Below are 22,776 nucleotides of genomic sequence, written 5' to 3' on the forward strand. Positions count from 1 at the left end.
TTTCGCCCATGATACCCCCCATGCGTTGCCATTCCTGAGGACTCATGTGTTATTCCTCCGTACCCAGTAAATTCACGCCATATCCCACCCTTCAAACCGAAGCACAGCCATGCAAACACAATTGCTTTACGGTTAAAACACGAATGGGACAGAGGTACCCAAGCAATAGACTTTTGTACAAAGTCTCCCTCTGGTATAGTATGGTAAAGTAATTGCTATTTATAAAATCACAGGCGCGCGCAATCCACTAAATAAACTTGAAAACTTCAAGAAGTTTTAGTAGATTTAAAAGTTAAATAAAATATCCTTCATACAAACTTCATACATACTTCATACAAATATATACAACTTAATATGGTATACAAGCTGACAGTCCACTTGATGAAAAGTTAATAGCGTTATGGACGTCACAGAATAGCCTGTGACGCCCATGACATCCCTCATGGATTGGTATCTGCAGAAAGAGAAATAATACTTACAATATCATTGTATGTGAAATTGCTGATGCAGCCCATGAACGGTTGATTTGTAGGGATGTGCTTCCACGAGAAAGATCGCGCTATATTCTCCAAATCGATGCTAGAACCACCAAGCTGCAGAGGGCCGTTCACTGTACAGATAGAACGAAATATTATAGTGAAATTATTACGTTTGAAAATTAACTATAAACAAATGTATTATAGTTTTTTAATAATAACATTATTTTTTATATTATTTTATGTTGAAAAAGAATTATCGATAGAAAAAAATATTACATACATTTCTCATAATAAGAGAATCTGGCAACCCTATTAAGGATTATAGTTGTGAGTAGTATTATATTATATTTATACAATATCAATAAATGCACTTAGGTAGTAAGTAATTTATTCTGACATAAGCCGCTTCTAGTATATTTTAATCTTACATTACATTTATAGACAGTGTCTTCATACAATTGTTTCCAAAAAAACAGGTCAACTTTTTTATCTATGTGTACGTAAATCGAGTTACCAGTATGTATGCACACTACTAATACTAAGCATATGAAAAAAAAAATTATATTATAAATTTAAATAAAAAAAAAATTACGATAGAATTTTTTTGTGAATATTTATTAGACGAATGAAACATAAAAATTGAACAAACATATAAAAAATACAATTGAGCTGAGAACCTTCTTTTAAAGTCGGTTGAGAAAAAAAAATACTAACCGTTCAATATTTGTTTGGGACCAGTTGGGGCAGCCAAACTCATACACGTGGACAGCTTGCACCGATCCACAAACATCTCAATGGAACTCCTCATCAGGACTATCTCGATCAGATGAGGCTTCCCATCAGCGACCCGTACCACACTGTTGTTGAGCCGGGTAGTACCAGAGCCGTAGTTGACGAGAAGTACTGGATACCCTTCCACCAGCTCTAGCGACATGAAGTCTGCGAACAAACGAAGTTATAAGTCTTTGTCCTCAGGAGAATACATAACGGTGACACAGTATATTCTGTGACGTCCACGACACTTTTTATGTCTATTGGCGATAGTAACTTTTTATTATTATCAGTTTACTACCGCAAAAAGTGGACGCAGGTGGCTCAGGACCGTTCCTCACGGCAGTCATAGGCAGAAATAGATGAAATAATGATGACGATTCCCCATATATTAATTAAGGATGCTGACACTGTACTAAATTTCATTGAAATGCATATAGGTATTAAACGATGATTGAGTATTAAAAATCCAAAATAGCATCATACATAACTAAACATCTTTCGAAACATACACGTAAAAAAAAAAATTATACCTATCAAGTAAAAAAAAAACTACCCCGAGTTCACACAGTACACCCATATTTGAATAAAACATAATTATTTTTTTCCTAGAACAATTCCAAGCAATTTTCATTCCTCCTTGTTTGTATATAATTAAGATTCGTCAACAAGCGTCGCAAGATATTTTACTTTTTAAAAGTATATTTTTACTATATCAAAGTATTGTTTTCCTTTGCCTACCTGTCTATCATACTGATTGAAATAATAATAATGTTGTTTCTATTAAATGTTACCTCTCATTATCTACAACAGTGAATATGCTTTTAAAAAGGAAATTTAGAAATACTGAGATATGAATAAATTTTATGACATTACATTTTCAATGATTTAAATAAATAGACCTTAGTATGAATGGAATTCGCATAATACAGGATTCTGTACTGATGTAAATAAATAAAAAAAAATACTTATGGAATTCGAGGTTCCCAGCTACGTAAAATTAGAAACACATATAGTACTTATGTAACATGTATAAATATTTAACAAAAGATTATTTATTATTATTATTTAAAAAAAGTATTCTTTAATGTACCTATAGTTTAAACTATAATTTCATCCCTAGGATATCATAAGAGACAAAAATTAAAAAATAAAGAACAAAATAAGCAAACCAACCGATGTATTACAAAAAAAAAAAACTATAAATTATAATATCGTCAAAAAATCCGTGCCCAATTGTAGAGAGTAAATTTTTTTAATCGATGATTATGAAATGGCAACCCCACCTACCAACCTAGTAACAGCTAAGTGAGGATGGAGGTTAGTTGATTTCCAGAGGAAACTGCGCGGAAGGTGACTTAATGTGATACGTTTCATTGCTAGCAATATCTTATCAGGTCGTAGTAAGATCGTGGGAGACCACATAGTCTTTCGTGGAAACCATCGTGGTTGATTCTTGGTAAACTAATTACGACAAACTGACCTGCCTTCATCCTTATCTATCATCCTTCACCTCGCCCCGTATACAGATAGCCCTGTGGAGGTTACCGTTGCATTTTCATCCCATTAAAAAATGGTATATTGCTAGCAATGAGATCAATCGCCACTACCAACAATCCCTTTCCTCCAGCGTTAACAAACTGAGTAATTTATAATAATTTACTTAAATCCTAGAATCTAGTAATAACTGAAAAATATTGATGTAACGGCCATGATAGCGTGTCTTAGTTCCAGCGTAACGTCACGTTTCTACCATAGCAGCGGGGTTACCTATCACGCGAGCGGTCTCTCAATAAATCATAACTGCTACACGCTTGTCCGTCATTATGTGATCATTAAAAAATCATTACAGGCGTAACATTTGAACGACGTAATATTACAATGGTGACGGGCGGCTGGTACATCGGATAACGGCCAGTGGAAATGGTGCACGCCACGCATTTAATGGCAACACTATAGTGGCTGGTGTTATAGTGGCTAGAATAAAAAAAAATCTTTTTATTTACTAATTTCGTATTATTTTTTTTATTGAAAAACCTAATATGTTTTTTTATTACTAAGAATTAAATAATTAGATTTTATAAAAATAAAATTACAACATTTTTCAATTGATACTAACAATTGTAGTTTTTAAAGTAAAAACTGTTTCACTACACTATCAAATAAAATATAATCTACATATTCACTGGCTTAATTTCCTATATGTATATAAAAAGTTTTTCTTAAGTATTCTAGTATATTTATTCAATTGTCTAATGCCCACAGTAAAAGCATAACTTAATTTGGGACAAGATGTTACTATATGAGATTAACATAGCGAATTATTTAATATTTAATTATATAGATAATGAACTGACGCGTCCTTTTCCACAGTGAACATTTTAGAAATTTCACTAGAACTAGGAGAAAATACGTGGCGTGGATTAGAAATTACGATAAAAAAAATAATAACAAAAATATATATTAGCATTAAATTTTCTATTAAATTATTAATATTATTAAAATTAGTAATATCCTATACCAGTATGAGCATTAAAACTGCTTAATATTTTGTATCAAATTTCCATTCACATGGAATGCTAAGCCCATTCAAAATATACAACATTAATTCCCCGGCCATTGTGAATCGGGCACGGAAATCATTATTCAAGTTGTTACGCCAATCTGGCCTGACATGTTCATTGTTGCTGGCAACATTGTTAGATTTGAAGTCGAATTCTTGTTAGTACCACAGTTAATGAACTTAGTTGAGTAATGATCGAATTTTATATGTTAGTTCTGTAAATTGTAACTTGGCTTACTCGACTGCCAAAAAGGAGGGTAATACTTTTGACGGATCTTAATAAATAAGGTGTAATTTTTTTTTAGATGATAATGGAATGGCAACCCCGCCTGCGCTGACGGTTTACGCTGGAGGGGCACCAACAAGAGATGATAGATAAAAAGACAGATCAATTAGTCCATCGTGATGAACACACCTGGAATTCGGCACGAAGGTTTCCAGGGGAGACCACGTGGAGGTCGACCTGACAACCCTGTCAGGCCTAGTCCCATTACTAGCAATACACCCGTATTGCTAATAGGGGTGTATTGCTAGTAATGGGACAGGTAATTCTCAATGAGGTGTCATTAGATATATCTTCATTGTGAGATGTGCAATGGGTCACGTGTGAGCAAGAGAGATGCTTTGTAGAAAAATCATCTGTAAAAGTAGTGGCTGTATTTCGGTTTTAAGGTTTGGATATTGCCATTGGGGTATTTAAGATTTATGGGAGAGAGGGGTCTGGCCCATTTAAAAAAGCTTATGTAATTGACATGTCTTTATGAAGTTTAGCTCCCTACTTGGGCCGGGCACCAGACAATTCTGAGAGGGTAATGTAATTATTTCTCGGTTTTCCCCTTCCTCTTTTGCCCTCTATTCTAGCACACCTTCACTTATAGCATTTAAATTAAGTAGTTATAAAATTATTTCATTTATGTGTTTTATGTACTTAATATTAATTTCGAGAAATAATAAAAAGTGCATAATTAAATGGAGCATAGAATAATTACAAAAAACACTTAACTATAAAACCAACTATAACGAGAGTAGTTCAGTTAGTCAATAATGCGAACATTCCACTTAGTGAAATTGGCAATTTGGCAAGAAATATTTGTCCTCTTAAGAAAAATATGGGGGAGAGCGAAGAAACTGTCTATCTGTATCAATTACCATTAAACTACATTATAAAAGATGTTTTCGAAAGTTTCCCATCGTCTTTTTATTATGTTTACTTGGCAAGTTTAGAGTTTTATACCGTCTCTAACAAACAAAGAGGGAATTTTTGTTCGTACACCAAACTTTTGAAAGTTACTTAATATTTCAATTAAGAATGCGTTCGTATATTACAAAACAATTTGAGTTTGAAACACCCTCAAAATTAAGACAGAAAAATAAATATTTTCATTAGTAATAACAATAGATACATTTTTAAATGTAAATATGCAATACACCGCCATCTAGTCGTAAACTAAGGATACTAAACAACTGATAGATATATTTGAAAATTGAAAACACATAAAGTTACAAATTACAAATACAGCATGAATTTACTGGGTACGGAGGAATAACACCTGAGTCCTCAGGAATGGCAATGCATGGGAAGTATCATGGGCGAAACAGTATACTCTGTTATGTCCATGGTACTGCTCATGTCTATAGGCGACGGTTACCACTTTCCATTAGGTGGGCCGTCAGCTTGCTTGCCATTTTAAGTTGTATAAAAAAGTCAGAAGTCAGAAGGCGGGAAATCCAGTATACCAAAACTGACAATAACATTATAACAAAGATTTAGTCTGCTGACACTACCAACAAAGGATTATTTAAGACGTTTTTCTAAGATCAATTCTGAATTGAAATTACTATTCGTTATTGTAAAATCTAACCAGTGTTCTTTATTGTACCATGTCGAATTGGGATGTATCCTGTAAGGACATGGAAACAAGGACATAAAATAAATAAAAAAAACTTAGATAATAAACAAAAAGAATAATCAAAATCGGTTCAGAAAAACGTAGATATTTCGTAACATAGACACAAATATAATCATAATGACATCCACCACGATCATTTAGGTAAACTATGATGATTACACGGAGCGTGGTCACGAGTTGACGGTCCCTTATAAAACATAGAACATACAGCGCGAAAGTCTAAAATAAGTACTACCACTTTTTGAAGTCGGCTATAAAGTTAAATTATGTATGGAACTACGCAATACGATATAATCGACCGTAAGTCAGGCGAACTCTAGTGTAAACACCCCCTAATGAATGAATGAATAGTGAATGAAAAAACCAATAACTGATCGAACGAAAGAACATGTGGATCTTTTGTATGAAATCATAACGCGCACAGATGATACATGATAAATGATAATGGAAATTAATTATACAACATGAATCCACGGTGATACATAGATGAGGAAAAATACTACCATTGATCTATCAAATACAGAGACAGAAGACGTGATGATTAATAAAGCTCTGGTCTGCATCATAACATTAATCAAAGTGAATCATCAAACAGAAATACAAACATAGAAACAATTTTTTTTTCAATTTAGGGTTACCAGAAGGAGACTTTGTACGAAAGTCGATTGCTTGAGTACCTCTGTCTCATTCGTGTTTCAAGCTTGAAGCAGTTGTGTTTGCATGGCTGTGTTTCGGTTTGAAGGGTGGGATATGGCGTGAATTTACTGGGTACAAAGGAATAACACCCGAGTTCTCAGGAATAGCAACGCATGGGGGGTATCATGGTCGAAACAGTATACTCTGTTATGTCCATGGTACTGCTCATGTCTATAGGCGACGGTTACCACTTTCCATCAGGTAGGCCGTCAGCTAGTTTGCCATTCTAAGTTGTATAAAAAAAAAATAGCTCTTTTCGGTGCAACTAATTCATGCATTCTCTTCCAACCATCTCAATTCAAGGCAATATCTTTATAGAAATTTATTTATATAACAATTATGATTATGTAATTTATAAATATGAGTACAAATTCATATTACTCTGAATTTGATAGAAACGAAATGAAACATATGGTATAGTTATTTTCAAAGGTTTATATCAGACTACTACTAATTATAAGAATTATATTGTAAATAAATATATAATATTCAAAATGTATAAATCTATGCTACTAATATTATAAATTTCAAATTTTGTAAAAATATTTGGATGTCTATATATCTCCCGTTATATACATGAGTATGTATGTAACGGGAGATTAACAAGCTTACTGTGTTTGCCCTTTCCGACAATTGTTTTGACTTCATCCGAAAGTTTCTTTAGGGGAAGGGGGGGGGGGGGGAGAGTACGACGCTCTTTTTGTCACAGTGTCAGGACTCACACTATGACGACTACTACGAAATGATGTAATACAGTTATATAAAAGTTGTATAAAAAAAATACAAAGCGGTACAAGAAATCTTTTGGATGAAGTTGATAGACATCGTATTATGAATTATTAAAAATATTTTTTTATGCAACTTAGAATGGCAAACAAGCTGACGGCCCATCTGATGGAAAGTGTTAACCGTCGCCTATAGACATGAGCAGTACAATGGACATAAGAGAGTATACTGTTTCACCCATGATACTCCCCATGCATTGCCATTTCTGGCGACTCAGGTAGTATTTCTCTGTACCCTGTAAATTCACTGCCATATCCCACCATTCAAACCGAAACACAGCTATGCAAACACAACTGCTTCACAGTTGAAACACGAATGGGACAGAGGTGCCCAAGCAAACGACTTTTGTACAGTCTCTTTCTGGTGATAATATAATTAACCATGCTAACTATTGAACGGATTTGAAAGAAGGTATACGGATTAAACAAATCTTAGTCTAACACTAAGGTTAATTTTTATTCAATTTACGCGGACAAAGCCGCAATAAACTATCAGTATGATAAATATGAAAGATTTATAATATTTATTAATCAATGACCTTTGAATGGCAAGTTGGATTGTAAATCAATTTAGTACATAGATGCATAATATCCTGGATAAAATTATTTTTATAACAATTCACACCAGCAAAGCCGCGGTTAAGAGCTAGTATTGAGAGAAAACCACTAACCTTGTACTTCCAAGAGTGGGTTATACTTCAGGGGTCCCAGGTAGAAGATTAGGCTGTTCACAGAGTGAGCGGTCACGGTCAGAGTCACACGGCCCTCGTGACACGCAGGCGGCGAGGGGTACATGGCCCATCCAGCACCGTGGAAACCGATAGATGTCTCCTCGCAATGGGGGCCTGTAAGACCCTCTCTGCATTCGCATTGGTTCGCTATGGGCGTTCCTGAAATTTGATGTATTTTTAATTATACTCGTAAAAAAAGTACAGGGTATTTCGCCCTGTGTTTTTCTGAAATCATTAGTAGCGTAAGAAGGAAGTGTTCTACCATTGAATTTTAACATTTTCCTCAAAGAAACATAAGTAAAAAAAAGAGAAAGCATTTGAGCGTCCTATACCAACACGACGCGTTCAGTTGTTATGTTAATATGGGAGGCTTAATAGACGCAAATTTCTTTGGGAATAAGGTTCAATTTACTTTAAAAGGTTGCCAATGACAGATAATATAATACTATACAATAATTTAAATTTTACCTGTCTATTATTTCAGGTATATATAGGTCTATTATTCTTTTTTATTCGTACTGAATAACATTAAATATATATATGTGTGTGTCGAAAATAGGGACCTTAATATAAAATTCTGTACAAAGCCGCCTATTGAGAAGTGATCCATGCCCAGCAATGGGACATTGAGGATTTCTTTTAATGGTACTGGAAAAATATGACTATGTTTATTATTAAACTTAAACTGAAAGTTAAGTAAGTAATAGATATCTATAAAACATAGATCATGACAGTTCTTATGTGTTCTTAAGGTTCACATAAATTCAGAGTGAAGATAGAGAATGCCCGTAGGATCTATTCTATAATATCTATGATTTAGAGCGAGCCGTTTATCTACGGCGGATTGCAAGACTGCACAAATATGGCGCCAACGTGCAAAGCAAATAAGAGACCAGTAGAATTGCACCGCAAATTAATGCCAAGTGGACTTAACAGGCATGGCATAAAATTCAATTTCAAATACTTCAATGTTGTTTTAATAGCAGTTTGAAATTAGAAAACTGAATTCGAACCCTAGGTTTATATTTCGAAGTATTATCACTGACAGTATAGTTGTTGTTTATTAATTCGCAATGGAGACAGGCAAAGACTATACAGCCAATTTTTCCTACCTAACCCAGATGATATTTATATAAAATTAAATCAAAATCATTAGTATTCAGAGGGTTCTGAAGATTATAAAGAACTATAATAAACAACAAAAAAAATCTATACTACTTGGCACTCTTGGGCAAGTTTTTGAAATTATTCACCACCCTTTCAGCGGAGATGCACCTGAGTAAACTTTTGACAACGAGACAACGTCATCAGGAAAATTTGGGTGAGCACTGATCCTTTTATGTCGCATTTCTTGCACCTTGGCTTTCGCCCCTTTTATTAACTTTTAGCTCCCGTACGGGAGCCTCAAAATTTGTGTATAATTCGAGACGTGATTCTTTAAAAAAACTTAGTTTTATTGGTAGAACACTACGATATAACGATGCTAATGATTCCAATTTTAACCTGTAAACGGTCACTATAATTGGCAAGCTCGATATTCTAGCAAATGACTTATAAATCACCGCACATGGTACTAATTTTTCCATTTATCCAAAATCACTGCGATTGGTGTCATCTAACTGTGAATTAACAAGCATTTGCTGCTTTTTGCATTGACATAAAAATAAAGTAACTTTTCAATCCATCCTCGTCTATCTTTAGTTCCATTATATCGTCAGGGGGTAAAAAGAAGTGGTGACATAATGGGATCTAAAATTATTTTAGGAACCAGTTAAAATAAAACTTCATCGGTTTTAATCAGAACTATATGTAACCTAGTTCTTGTTACTTCCTATGAATTTGAAATGTACATTCCCAAAAATATGAATAAAATATTTGGATTTTAGAGATAGATTTAAGCTTGGCACTTTAAAACTGTTGATTTTTTACTTCATTACTACACTGACCGGGCGGTGATACCTTAATCGGACAACGAACTGCGAACCGAGGAACTTAAATACTAATCCTACTTAAAAAATCTGAAAATTTAATATCTGGATCATTTAAAAATAAGTGTCAATCACTTCGTGCTTCGGAGGACACGTAAAGCTGTCGTCCGTACTGCCGTTTTAGAGAACTTCATGTGGAACAAATAGGTCTAGAAAGTTTTAATACTAGAAAGCAACACTTCAATTACAGTCAGTTTAAAAAAAAACATAATGAAAATTTAACCAAAATTTGAAATTATTATAAATACTCTCCAAATGAAGTTAACAGGAAATCAAAACATTAAATCAATCTATTTCTGATTTGTACTAGTATTGGTCATCAGGAGACCATCTATAGGTCTTTTTTTTATACAACTTAGAATGGCAAACGAGCTGACGGCCCACCTGATGGAAAGTGGTAACTGTCGCCTATAGACATGAGCAGTACCATAGACATAACAGAGTATACTGTTTCGCCCATGATACCCCTCATGCGTTGCCATTCCCTTCATTCACTCATGTGTTATTCCTCCGTACCCAGTAAATTCACGCCATATCCCACCCTTCAAACCGAAACACAGCCATGCAAATTACTTCACGGTTGAAACACGAATGGGACAGAGGTACCCAAGCAATCGACTTTTGTACAGTCTTCCTCAGGTAAATTAGGTAGTAGTAATAGGTTGGGTTAATTATTTGTTTATTAACATTTTCATTAAAGTTCTATTGGAATAAATTACAGTGGTCTCTAGATTGACCTACTTACCTCCATTCAAACAAATGAGCGTATCCACCCATTCACAGGTGCATTCAGACTCGATACGCGCCGATACACCCACGAAGCTAGTGGTATTCGTGTACACAGAGAGAGGTACGTTGTTCTTGACGAGAATATTTCTGCACGACTCCTCGCATTGTTCCTTTTCTATGAGACACTCGTCAATCTTCACCATGTATATCTTGGCTTGGAGCTCGTCTTCCAGCTACAAGGGGGGAGTAAAAAGTATTATAAAGTAAAAACAGCTATTTCCATATCTATATAATAACGATTATGTATTATTGGAATTTCCTACATCGTTGCCCATATGCAAAAGCTTCAAGTTATTTAGAGAGCTATGAAGAGGGCTATGTTCTGAGTTTCTTTGCGTGATAGAATCCAAAATAAGAATATCCGCAGAAGAATCAAAGTGATCGACATAGCCCGAAGGATAAGGAATCTGAAGTGACAATAGGCTAGCACATAGCTCGAAGAATCGACAATCGATGGGGAAGAAGGGTTCTTGAGTGGCGACCCTATACGGGCTAACGCAGTTCAGAACGACCATCCACTAGATGGACTACCTCAAATGTATTGCAGGAGTCAGTGGATGCAGGTAGCTCAGGACCGTTTCTTGTGGCAGTCTATGGGAGTGGCATATGTTCAGCAGTGGACATATAACAGCTGACATGATGATGATTGAGATTTGATTTAATTTTTAATAATTTTCGATTTTAATCCCCGATTAATATTCGAGCGATGGATTGTTAACAAAGCAAGTTAATTAGAGTAACGGCGGTGGACTTGCTTCCTTCAAATATAGGTATCTCTTCAAGTATAGGTTTTTCAATAAAAAAAAAAAAACCAACAAGGATAACAATTATGAGCAGTTGCATAACAGACATTAGAAGGTAGGCCTGGGCCTCTAGACAAATGGCAAGCGAATTCGTCGATGGAATCGATGTCGCTAGCGAGTCCGTGAGATAGAATGAGATAGCAACGCCGGATGACTGATTCCAACTCACAGACTCGCGATGTCGATTCCATCGACGAATTCGGTTGGCACTTTTCTGGAGGGCCTGATGCGTATTTATAATCATCAATGTATGAAAAAATTACCTTTTCTTGTATGCCTATAACCATGCTATCAAGTTTTTCCGCTGGATAGTACGGTGACCCGTGCGCTGAGAAACGCACGTCTAAGAATGCGTCCTGAACAGTCCTCTTGCTTGACACGGTGAAAACGTCCACGTTGTCCAGAGACGTGTTGTATAGTTGGGCGAGACGTCGGTGCAGCTTGTCCTTTTTACTAGTGCCCTAAAGGAAAGAGATGCCGATAGTAATGACACATATGACACAGTAGAATCTTTACTTATAAAATTAAGAATATGAAAGTTTGTTTGTTGCCTATGATATTTGGTTTACATATACTGTATGGGATGGAGGATATGGGCTACTTTTTATGCCGGTCAGTAAACATATCCCAGACACAAAGGCAAAATCACAGGTTAAAATTAGTATGTAATAAAAATTAATATAGCAATTTAAAAAAAATCTTTTGAAACGAACAGTTCAAGAACAGATCGTATGCATTGCATGGGTGCAAATGTACGTAGATTTACCTTCCGTAAAATATCTAAGTGGCGGTGACCTATATCAAAATACGTTGTGTGGTTTTGAAGTAACAAAAACAGTTCAGTCGGTCAACGCTTGACTGGGGTCCAGAGATTCTAAGATTGAACTCCAGGTTAACTTTAAATTCAAATTTTTATTTTTTTATACAACTTAGAATGGCAAACAAGCTGACGGCTCACCTGATAGAAAGTGGTAACTGTCGCCTATAGACATGAGCAGTACCATGGACATAACAGAGTATACTGTTTCGCCCATGATACCACCCATGCGTTGCCATTCCTGAGGACTCAGGTGTTATCCCTCTGTACCCAGTAAATTCACGCCATATCACACCCTTCACATCGAAACACAACCATGCAAACACAACTGCTTCACGGTAGAAATCGAATGGGACAGAGGTACCCAAGCAATCGACTTTTGTACAAAGTCTCTCTCTGGTTTCAAATTCACTCATGAATCATTTAAAAATATTTTTCCCCTTTTGCTTCGAAGGATAAGTAGAGTGGCTCTCTAGTAAGCCACGTCAGAGGCCTTCATATATATCGAAGGAGGCCTAAAAACTCTTGTCACCAAAGGACGACATCCTTACATGACTAATAGTAGTATTTAGAAATGTTTACATTCGGCCGGGCGCTATAGAGGTTGGTTCAGAGGAATTAATCTTTTGATGTCCAATACCTCTTAAATGTTTATGATTCTAAGAGTAAATGACGCATGATAGATTCATATCTACTCGTGTAGAGGTTCTACTTTGAAGAGGGTATTGACATTTAGGGGAATTATATTTATGTCAACGGCCAAAATTGTCTACATCCATTTCTTAGTAATAACGGATAAAAATATTTTTCATTTTCTATATTTTCGTATGTAACAAAGTTCCTAATCTACCTTTATTGGACTAGAAAGAAGGCACAGTCAATTTCATTTCTTTTTTTTAATGAATAAATATACGTCAAGCAGCCATATTTAATTACATTTAAAAATAAACCTTTAATATCATTCTTTGAGCATAGGTATCTCTCCGTAAAAGGAAAATAGAAGTCTGCTATTAACACCTAGGTCAGGCTGATCCGTATGATTTCTGAACGAAAAGGTAAATATAAAGGTCATACAAGAAACAACACCGGAACATTGGGTATTCCTTATTAGTATAGCTAGTAAAATATACTATCAGATCGACCTCCACGCGGTTCCTCTTGAAAACTATTGTGATTCACTCTAATAAATTCGTCACAATGTGCCAAATGATAGCTAATTAAATGTTTATATTTTTATAATTCTTTTTTATAATAATATTCTTTATTCGCATAAACTTAATTACAAGCATATTTTTTAATAGTATTTTTTTATGATTTTTGTCAAATTGTACAATAATTGGATCCATTTGGATAATTTTTAAAAATGAATATACTCACATCTGCTTCAGGAATAATGAACTCTTCAGCTGTTACATTTATAAATCTGATGGAGCCAGATTTATCAACTGCTTCCTCTGGAATCTCTTTTATGGTTACATTGACCGTCGCCTCTACCCAATGGAATGGTACCTTTGGTTCGTTCTCTTCTGTTACCTATAATACAAAGAACAGTTATATTTTGAATGTTTAAAATTAGAATTCAATAGTGCCAACCATTGAATAAGAATAAATTATTATAGAAAACATTATAGTAAAAGTAGTCCCATTCAACGGCTATAATAGCATAGATTTATAACATTGGTTGCTCTATATTCGACACCAGGTGTCACTACTGGTATTGACAATTTGATCTTGAAGATACATGAAGAAAGTAACACAAAGTAAGTAGTTAGTTGTTGTCGTATCGGCCGTTAACAGTCCACTGCTGAACATACCCCATAAGGGGGTTATTGCCAGTTGTTGCCACGCTTGGCAGGTGGATTAGCAACCGTAGTTTAGCTTTTGGTGACGTTTTAGGAGGGACGCTACTGTCCATCTTTACACCATAAACTCCCTTCGTCGCCGCTTACGACACCCACGGGAAAGGAAGGGGTGGCCTATTCTATGCCGGGATTTACACGGCTATAGTACACCTTTAGTACCATAATTATTTCAGATTTTTGAAACTCAACGTTGACAGAAAGAAATTCTTCTAAAGAATAAGTCAGCCAGTGTATATACTACTTGTATCCGTCTCTACATTTCCTTGTAATCTTTTTATACATAAGTAACGGGAAATTAATGGACTCACTGTGTTTTTGTCGTTTCCGACAATTGTTTCGACTTCATCCGGAAAAGTATTATTTCTTTTTATACAGTTTACAGAAATAAACATTAAAACAGATATTAGATAAAACATACAACTGAGTATCGGTTTTAAATATATTTAGGCGTATATTTTAATGTGTTGATTTTAATATTAATTTAGATTTATAAATTAAAATAAACTTACATTAAACCTCAGCAGATATGTTCCATTGGGCGTTCCCTCTTTCATTGTGATCATACCATTCTTGCTATGCACATCGAAGTAAGGACTTCTTTGTTCGTACGACGGCAACCACATAAACCGCTTGTCCGGTAAATCCCAGTCGTCCGGATCGTCGACGTACACCCGTCCGATTTCCGTGTCGGGAGCTTCACCCTGAAAAAACATTTTTTTATTAGTTCTAATTCTATCTGAAACAAATTTTGTCTATGACATTTATTAGGTGATTTACAAGAAAATCTCTCTGATCCCTAACATCTAGAGTGTGGCTCTATAGGTAAAGTCAAAATGAAAAAATTGGCGCAATTTTCGAAAATTATGGAATTGGATTGGTTAAACCTTTTTAACAGTACTCTTATTACGATACTCCTTATCGATTTTTCTTAAATATTTCCTTTCTTCAGACATAAGTTGAGTATAAAATAAATATACTTTATTTTATCTAAATAAAGAAGCAATTACAACATTTTTTTTTTTTCGATTTAATTACAAGTTTAATACAATAAAATGTTGTATAAAAATACATGCAAGTAAAATAATAGTTATAAAAAAACATAGGCCAAGGTAAAATCACCGTGTTGGTAAAATAAATATAATAATTCAATCACAATAGTAATAAACAAAGCAAGGCACTGCTATCTTTGTCCAAAATCGGCAATAATGTCTTTTATGGGCAGTTAAACCTTTCTGAACTCCACCTTAATAATATGTTCCGAGTATAATAGAAATAATTTTACTGCGCCGCCATATGGCGTGTTAATATACCAATTTCTTTACTAATTGCTTGTTAAAAGAAAAAAAAAATTAAGATATTTTGCCAGTAGGTAATGAAAGAGGATACAGTATATTTTAATTATCAATCATATAGCTATATCGTGTATAAAGTTTATAACAATGGACGTTTGTTACTCTTTCTCGTAAAAACTACTGAACAGATTTGAAAGAATTTTGGTTCAAAGGTAAGTTATATCTTAACTTAGCATATAGGATACTTAGGTATTGATTCAAGCGAGTTAAGCCGCGCGGTACAGCTAGTAACAAAATGAAAAATATAAAAGTATGTCGTCCGGTAAGTCACATCAGAGGTCTTTTTTGTTTAATCATTTTTATTTTTTTGAGGCGGCTCAGTAACTCTTGAGAACAGAGAACTCCATCTATATGAGCAGTCGTAATATCAATACCTATATGATATTTTATATGACCAAAGAAGAGCGAGATATGGGCAGTAGCGTCCCTCTTAAAACATATCCGAAGTCTAACTGCGGTTGCCAATCCGCCTGCCAAGCCTGGCAACAACTCACCACGGGAGATACTTATGTTCAGCAGTCGACAGTTAAAAACTGATATGATGATGATAATTTTTCTAATATTTTACGGCGAGTTTACAGTTTACATTAATTTTTTAAAACTTAACAGTGCTGAACTACCTCTAGACGCGAGTAACGCATTGTTCCGGGGTTACTCAATCTTTCAGTTTGGAAGTTTGTGTCTATTGTGTTTCGGACACAATCCCTGGGTTTAGAGCAAGCGCGGCGTAAGCCTGTCGTTAAAACAAGCACTGAACAAAGGAGTGGTGCTCTGTTGTGGTTAAGAGTTAAAGGACAGTAATTAAGTGCAAGTCACTTAACTACTTGCATGCATTGTTTTGTTTTAATAGAGTTCAATGAAAATGTAAATGAATGAATTATGAACTCGACAATAGTGTAGTGGTGTTCAATAGAAAACAAACAAATCAAAAATCGATTAATTAATTAAACTATTCGATATGTTTCGCTTACAGAGCATTTCTGTGATAATTTCAACAAAACTCGGTTATTTTTTCATTAAGTTCTATTCAAACAAACTATATAAAATATGCAAAAGAATTTAATAGTCTTTATCGTTAATGTAAACGTTCATTAAACTTAAAAATAAGTTTATTACAAGCTTTCTTTACTGTTCCTAATTTTGGCGTAACTACAATAATTTAAATGGCATGTCTAGTTAGAACTAGTATGGGAGGCTCAGAATTTTGTTATCGCTTTTCGTCTTACATTTCAATGGAGAAATTCTTTGTAGAACAGACTTAAAAATCGATACTAATTATTTTGATTCAACTATATTACATTTTTTAATCTACCACGAAAATTACGAGGTTATCAATTTGTATGTTCCTTTATTGTCTATTGTATTTGTCTATCTGTTTCATACGCAATATATTCGCAACTCTATAAACCGATGAACAGAAATGCAACATTTTATAATTCTGTTTCATTTACGTTACTTGCCTGTGTACTTTATACAGGCAAGTAACTCGACAACTTTTACGATTTCACGATGTGTAAACGGAGCATTAAGGGGAGCGACGTATACAAGCAAAGTCACCTACGTTGCTTCATTAAGAGGGGAATAGTTTAAGCAAGTATGTATTACGAATTAGTGAGTGCAATACTGTGTAAGCACAACCACTATATAATAATTATAATTGAATTTTACTGTAACCATTTGTAGATACTATTATTTAACTATTGTGTGCTGTAAATCTACTTACATACTCATAAGTATGCATTATCTTTCAGTAATATCTAATTATGTGAAATTATATTGATTTGCATATCTTACAAATCAGGAGATTTATAAATATCACATTTTTGATCAACATGAAAAAAGGATAAGAAACAGATGATGTTAATTTAACTGTAATATAATTTAAAAAATAAGTTTTTTTTTTTTAAATTTTTATGTCTGTTACGGTAAGTCATCGTGTATATTAACCATGAATCAAGTTACGGGTAATATTTTATTTGTTATGTTATCTTTTAACTGATGCAGTAAAGAATTAATAAAGTTTGTTTTCAATCTCATGTTAATTTTGTAAAGAAATAAAGTCGAGTGTAAAAAAAATATTGAGTTACAAAATATGTTGCATATGGTATAATAGTGAAATATAATTTTTTACTGTCGACTCCTTGTCGGCTGCAGAAGCATATAAAATACCGTATCCAGAATATCCACGCCGTAACTCAATGAAATCAGGGCGAGGCAGTAAAAACTGCCTTCCTAGCATAATCCTTGTTTATACGCGTTACGCACCGCACTAAACCTACTTTCATTAAAGCGCAAAATTAACATTTTAATATCCATATATTATTATAAAACACAGACTTTATCGTAAAGGTTTTATAGGCTATATCGAATTTGAGCGCTCACTTAATTATTCATTGAGGGATGGCCGAAAGCTGCAGATGTCGTTTCGACCACAGTATTAAGACCTTTTCGGTCTTGGTACTTTTAATTTTAATAATGGAGTAAGAAGTAGAAGGACATTTGTACAGATCAGGTAGAGTTATGGTATAGTGTTAAGAGATTTTATAGTGAGTGAATTTGACAGATAGTTCTTACGTTGAACGTGAAAGAATTATTTACATTATGAAAGTTTTTAATATTTTTTAATGATTATTGGAAAAGTGCTCCGAAAGCGAATCAAAACGTTAATCATAGAAGCAGTTGCACATAAAACTACAAATAAAATTTTACATCTACTTCGTATTTTGCTTCGGAAGATTTCAAATAATTTTTGCCGTTATAATTCAAATGTATTGAATATTTTAATAAAAATCTAATTGTATGATTAATATTTTAATCTGCTATCGAAATAATTTTCAATAATCAATACGACATATTAAAAGATTTAAGGTTATAACTACCGGTTTAACTTACGTGTAATTAGATCGAAAAAGCTCGACTCGATTCGGGATCATTTCGTGATCCTTAGTCATGAGCAACTGTGACGCGAGCGCGAGCCTGACATCATTAATCAATTTAAAATATAATGTGTGCTTACGAAACCTTTAATATTAAAAACTATAGTTTTTTTTTTATTCACAGAGAATGCCGACGATGCATTCGGTGTGAACGCTCTTAACGAAGCTGTAACTTTCGAGGTTGACAGTAAAGTGTCTAATTCAGTAATGATGCCTTGTCTGGAATGAAAAACCGTAAAACTGTTTACGGTGGTTTATAAAGAGCAATGATACCGGTTCGCGAGACATTTTCATATTTCATGCTTTGTAAAACGCGCCGTTGAATACAAATTGCGACATGAAGAGCGTCTTAGCAATGGCTGAATAAATAAACGGGATATATTCATCTTTGAAGTGTAATTAAAACTAGGTTTTAAATAAAACCGGAGCGAATACAAGTGGGAATAATTTGTAAATTATATATTTATTTTTTGAAGTACAAATTGCTCACTTCACTTAGTTTCTCACAATGTATAGTGAGCTATATGTACATCTTATTAATATAATAAATGCGAAAGTTTGTGACTATGGATGGACTGTTATGAATTTTTGTTATTTTTTTACCAAAAAACTGCTGAACAGATTTGAATTAATAAACAAGTGTAGGTTATATCCTAACATAGCATATAGGACACTTTATGTACTGGGATATGTAATGGAGTCTAACAGCCTTATTGTTAGCATGTCAGGTCGACCTCTATACAGTCCCCCTGCAAATCATCGTGGTTTTTTTTTTTTTTGTAGGTTATTGAATCTCAGGGAAGAGGTCACTGAAATTGTCAACTTTTTATTTTCCTCTTATTTCACTAAAATAAGTAAATAAATCAAAAATCATCAAAATTTCTAGTAAACTGAATTATTTAAACTCACACGGATATATTTCAGGTAAGGAAGCGTGTTTTAGTGCATCTCACCAAAGACGAAAAAGTATTAAATACAAAAAAAAAAAACATAATAAACGAAAGTCCTTTATATAAATACGATATCATATATTGATCCAATATCTGATATCTATATACCTACCGATCACTTTACAAATTATGTATTGGGTATTTCTGATTTGCTATTGTTATCAATTAGTGATATGACACACCTTATCATACATAACGAAATGCATGCATCAAACATAGATTATCGCACCGATTTTAAGTATATATACGTCTGATATGACCAAATCAAGAGCGTTTGATAGTTACTATATTAAACCGCATAAAAGCGATATTACCCATTTCTAATTTACTAATCTGCAATCGTTTTGTGTTGTTTAGTTGCATCATAGTGCTGCAATTCTATACTTACACTATTTGAAGATAATGTAAGACCACAATCAGTATTGCTTGGAAAGGTGCTTGGACCCTGAAGAAACTTTAATATACCTTTTTTTAATTATACACAAATTTTAAAATTAACTAGACCTGAAGCTTATCCATGGCTACGGTTTTAAATTCCATATTTTTTATGTAACTTAGAATGGCAAACAAGCTGACGGCCCACCTGAGGGAAAGTGGTAACCGTCGTCTATAAACATGAGCAGTATCATAGACATAATATAACTTTTTCGCCCATTATACCCCCCATAGGTTGTCATTTCTGAGGAATCAGGTATTATTCCTTTGTGCCCTGTAAATTCACTGCCATGTCCCACCCTCCAAACCAAAACACACCCATGCAAACACAACTGCTTTACGGTAGAAACACGAATAGGACAGAGGGGTTGTTACTAATGGAGACTGAGAATCCCATTACTAGCAATATACCCAACTAGGTCGACCTCGCGGTTCGCCTTGAAAACTATCATGGTTAATTCCTGATGAATTCATCATGATGGGCTCACTGGCCTGTTTTCATTCTCATTTATTACCCTTCACTGGTGCTCTGCCAGCGTATCCCGTTAGCGCAGGCGGGGTTACCATACCATATTCACCCATCAAAAAAAAATAAGACAGAGGTGCCCAAGCAAACGATTTTTGTACAAAGTCTGGTATATATATTCTCTTAATTAATTTATTTTAAACGCATGAAGAAAGCGTTGGTAAAAATAAGTGTGTTGCAATATTTATAAATTGAATTAAACAAAATCAATTGCCTTGAAAACATCTCAAACAATATTTCAAAATGCGAGAGGGGAGTTTGTGATCTAATTACAACAAATACAACAGAATCCACTAAATAAATTATAAACTCCTTATACCATCCAGAACAATTTGACCGGAATGTAAATTAAGGGGAAAAGCATTAACAAGTTGAGTAAAAGTGTAAACACAAAATGTCTAGTGAGAAAAAATTAAGTCAATTTAGATGTAGTTTTATAACGCAACTTTGATGTTAAGTAAACGGTCCACCTCACTAAAATGGTAGTCGTAACGTCACCTATAGACATGAACAGCACCGTGGGCATAACAGGGGGCCTACCATGAACAGTTTTCTGAAATTTCGGAAACGATACACAAATTTGATGTTGAAATTACGTAATATATATCGTTTAAAAATATTTAAAATGTTAAAATGTCGTTCCTTCGGACTTCTATGGTAGGATTTATGATAAACAAAACGTTAATCTTCATTTACTGAGCCGATTTCGGTATAAACAAGAACAAATAATTGAGTTCGAAAATTCGGAATCACTTCATGATGGACCCCCAGCAGTATATACTGTGACATCCATGAGACTGCTCATGCGTTTCAATTGTCATGCCCTCCGTACTCAATAATTTCACTGTCATATCTCACCCATCAAAGCAAAACAACCATGCAAGTACAGATTCACGGCAGAAACACGAGTGGGACAGAGGTACCCAAGCAGACGATTTTTGTACAAAGTTTCCCTCTTGTCAAATGGAAATATTCAAATGTAAATACTCACATAATATCGCCAACTGTACAACTCATTGTAGTACATTTCCGTCTGATTGCGTAAAAAGAAGTAATAATCATATTAAAAAACAGCACAAACAACACAAAGACAGTACAAAAATACAAGATTTTTGGCACTTTTCAAATTAAATTGAACATACACTCCTCGCAAAAATTAAGGGAACATAAAATTTTTTGAAATTTTTGGGTGATTTTCAACAGGCTGTATTTCAGTGAATAATAATCGTACAGGAAATTTAAAAAAAGGGTTTTGAAGCTTGAAAACTCTAGTTTTCAGATTTTTTGGTGAAAAAATTTTTTGAGCTCCGGTTTCCATGCAATTCTTAAACAAAGCTGAAAATAATTTTTTTCTAAATTTTCTAGGTTTCGTTTTTCACTCTATGGGCATGGAAAAATTTTTTCGAGCTACTCCATTGTATAGGTCTCTTAGCGTGTTTATTCAGCTTCAAAAATCGCTTTGGATGGCTCAATTACGACCATTCGTCTCCGAGATATCGAACTTTGAATGCAAAAGCATCCTTTTCCATTCAACTGCTAATATCTCTGGAACTACTGGTCGCACAGCAAGCGGGCGCCAAGTTTCTTTATCTGCATAAAATTTCCAATTAAGCACAGTCAAGAGTTAGTGAAGAAAAAATTTTTTTCCACCTCTAACATTGAATTGAAAAAAGTGGAAAAAAGTTACTTTTTCTCCTTTTTTGGTTACTTGGCTGTATCTTCGCTAATATGGGCGGGAAAGCTAAGGTTTGAGGAAAATTTTACAGTCTATTGTTCCTTAAAGAACCCCCTAAATCCCTGGAGCGATCGGTTCAACGGTTTTTCCCGGACCAATTGATTGAAATTTTGGAAAAAATAAGGGAACAAGGTTTTTGTCCCTTAAACTCACCCTAATCCATTCAAAAATCAATAATTTCATTTGTTTTTCACTTTTTACTCAATTTTTTGTTTTTTAAAAATTCATTATCAAAAAAAAAATCGAAAAAAATCAAGAAAATTTTTAAGAAAAATTTTTGCTTGCTGTGCGACCAGTAGTTCCAGAGATATTAGCAGTTGAATGGAAAAGGATGCTTTTGCATTCAAAGTTCGATATCTCGGAGATAAATGGTCGTAATTGAGCCATCCAAAGCGATTTTTGAAGCTAAATAAACACGCTAAGAGACCTATACAATGGAGTAGCTCGAAAAAATTTTTCCATGCCCATAGAGTGAAAAACGAAACCTAGAAAATTTAGAAAAAAATTATTTTCAGCTTTGTTTAAGAATTGCATGGAAACCGGAGCTCAAAAAATTTTTTCACCAAAAAATCTGAAAACTAGAGTTTTCAAGCTTCAAAACCCTTTTTTTAAATTTCCTGTACGATTATTTTTCACTGAAATACAGCC

At 34.2% G+C, this 22,776-nt stretch overlaps 1 protein-coding gene across 2 annotated transcripts in view; it reads right to left on the minus strand.

Annotated features, from left to right (window-relative positions):
* LOC113520220 (DE-cadherin) overlaps nucleotides 1–22,776 on the minus strand; it is a 311,477-nt gene that overhangs the window by 12,672 nt on the left and 276,029 nt on the right. For both annotated transcript variants that reach the window (XM_052898052.1, XM_052898053.1), the window contains 7 exons: nucleotides 14,704–14,895; nucleotides 13,710–13,865; nucleotides 11,779–11,976; nucleotides 10,669–10,885; nucleotides 7,876–8,094; nucleotides 1,194–1,418; nucleotides 480–610 (listed from right to left, as the gene is read on the minus strand). In XM_052898052.1, coding sequence (XP_052754012.1) covers nucleotides 480–610; nucleotides 1,194–1,418; nucleotides 7,876–8,094; nucleotides 10,669–10,885; nucleotides 11,779–11,976; nucleotides 13,710–13,865; nucleotides 14,704–14,895 — 1,338 coding nt within the window. The remainder of the gene's footprint in view (nucleotides 1–479; nucleotides 611–1,193; nucleotides 1,419–7,875; nucleotides 8,095–10,668; nucleotides 10,886–11,778; nucleotides 11,977–13,709; nucleotides 13,866–14,703; nucleotides 14,896–22,776) is intronic.

Source organism: Galleria mellonella, unplaced genomic scaffold, assembly GCF_026898425.1.
Source record: "Galleria mellonella isolate WM207_F2 unplaced genomic scaffold, CSIRO_AGI_GalMel_v1 utg40, whole genome shotgun sequence".
In the NCBI taxonomy this organism is placed as follows: Eukaryota; Metazoa; Arthropoda; class Insecta; order Lepidoptera; family Pyralidae; genus Galleria; species Galleria mellonella.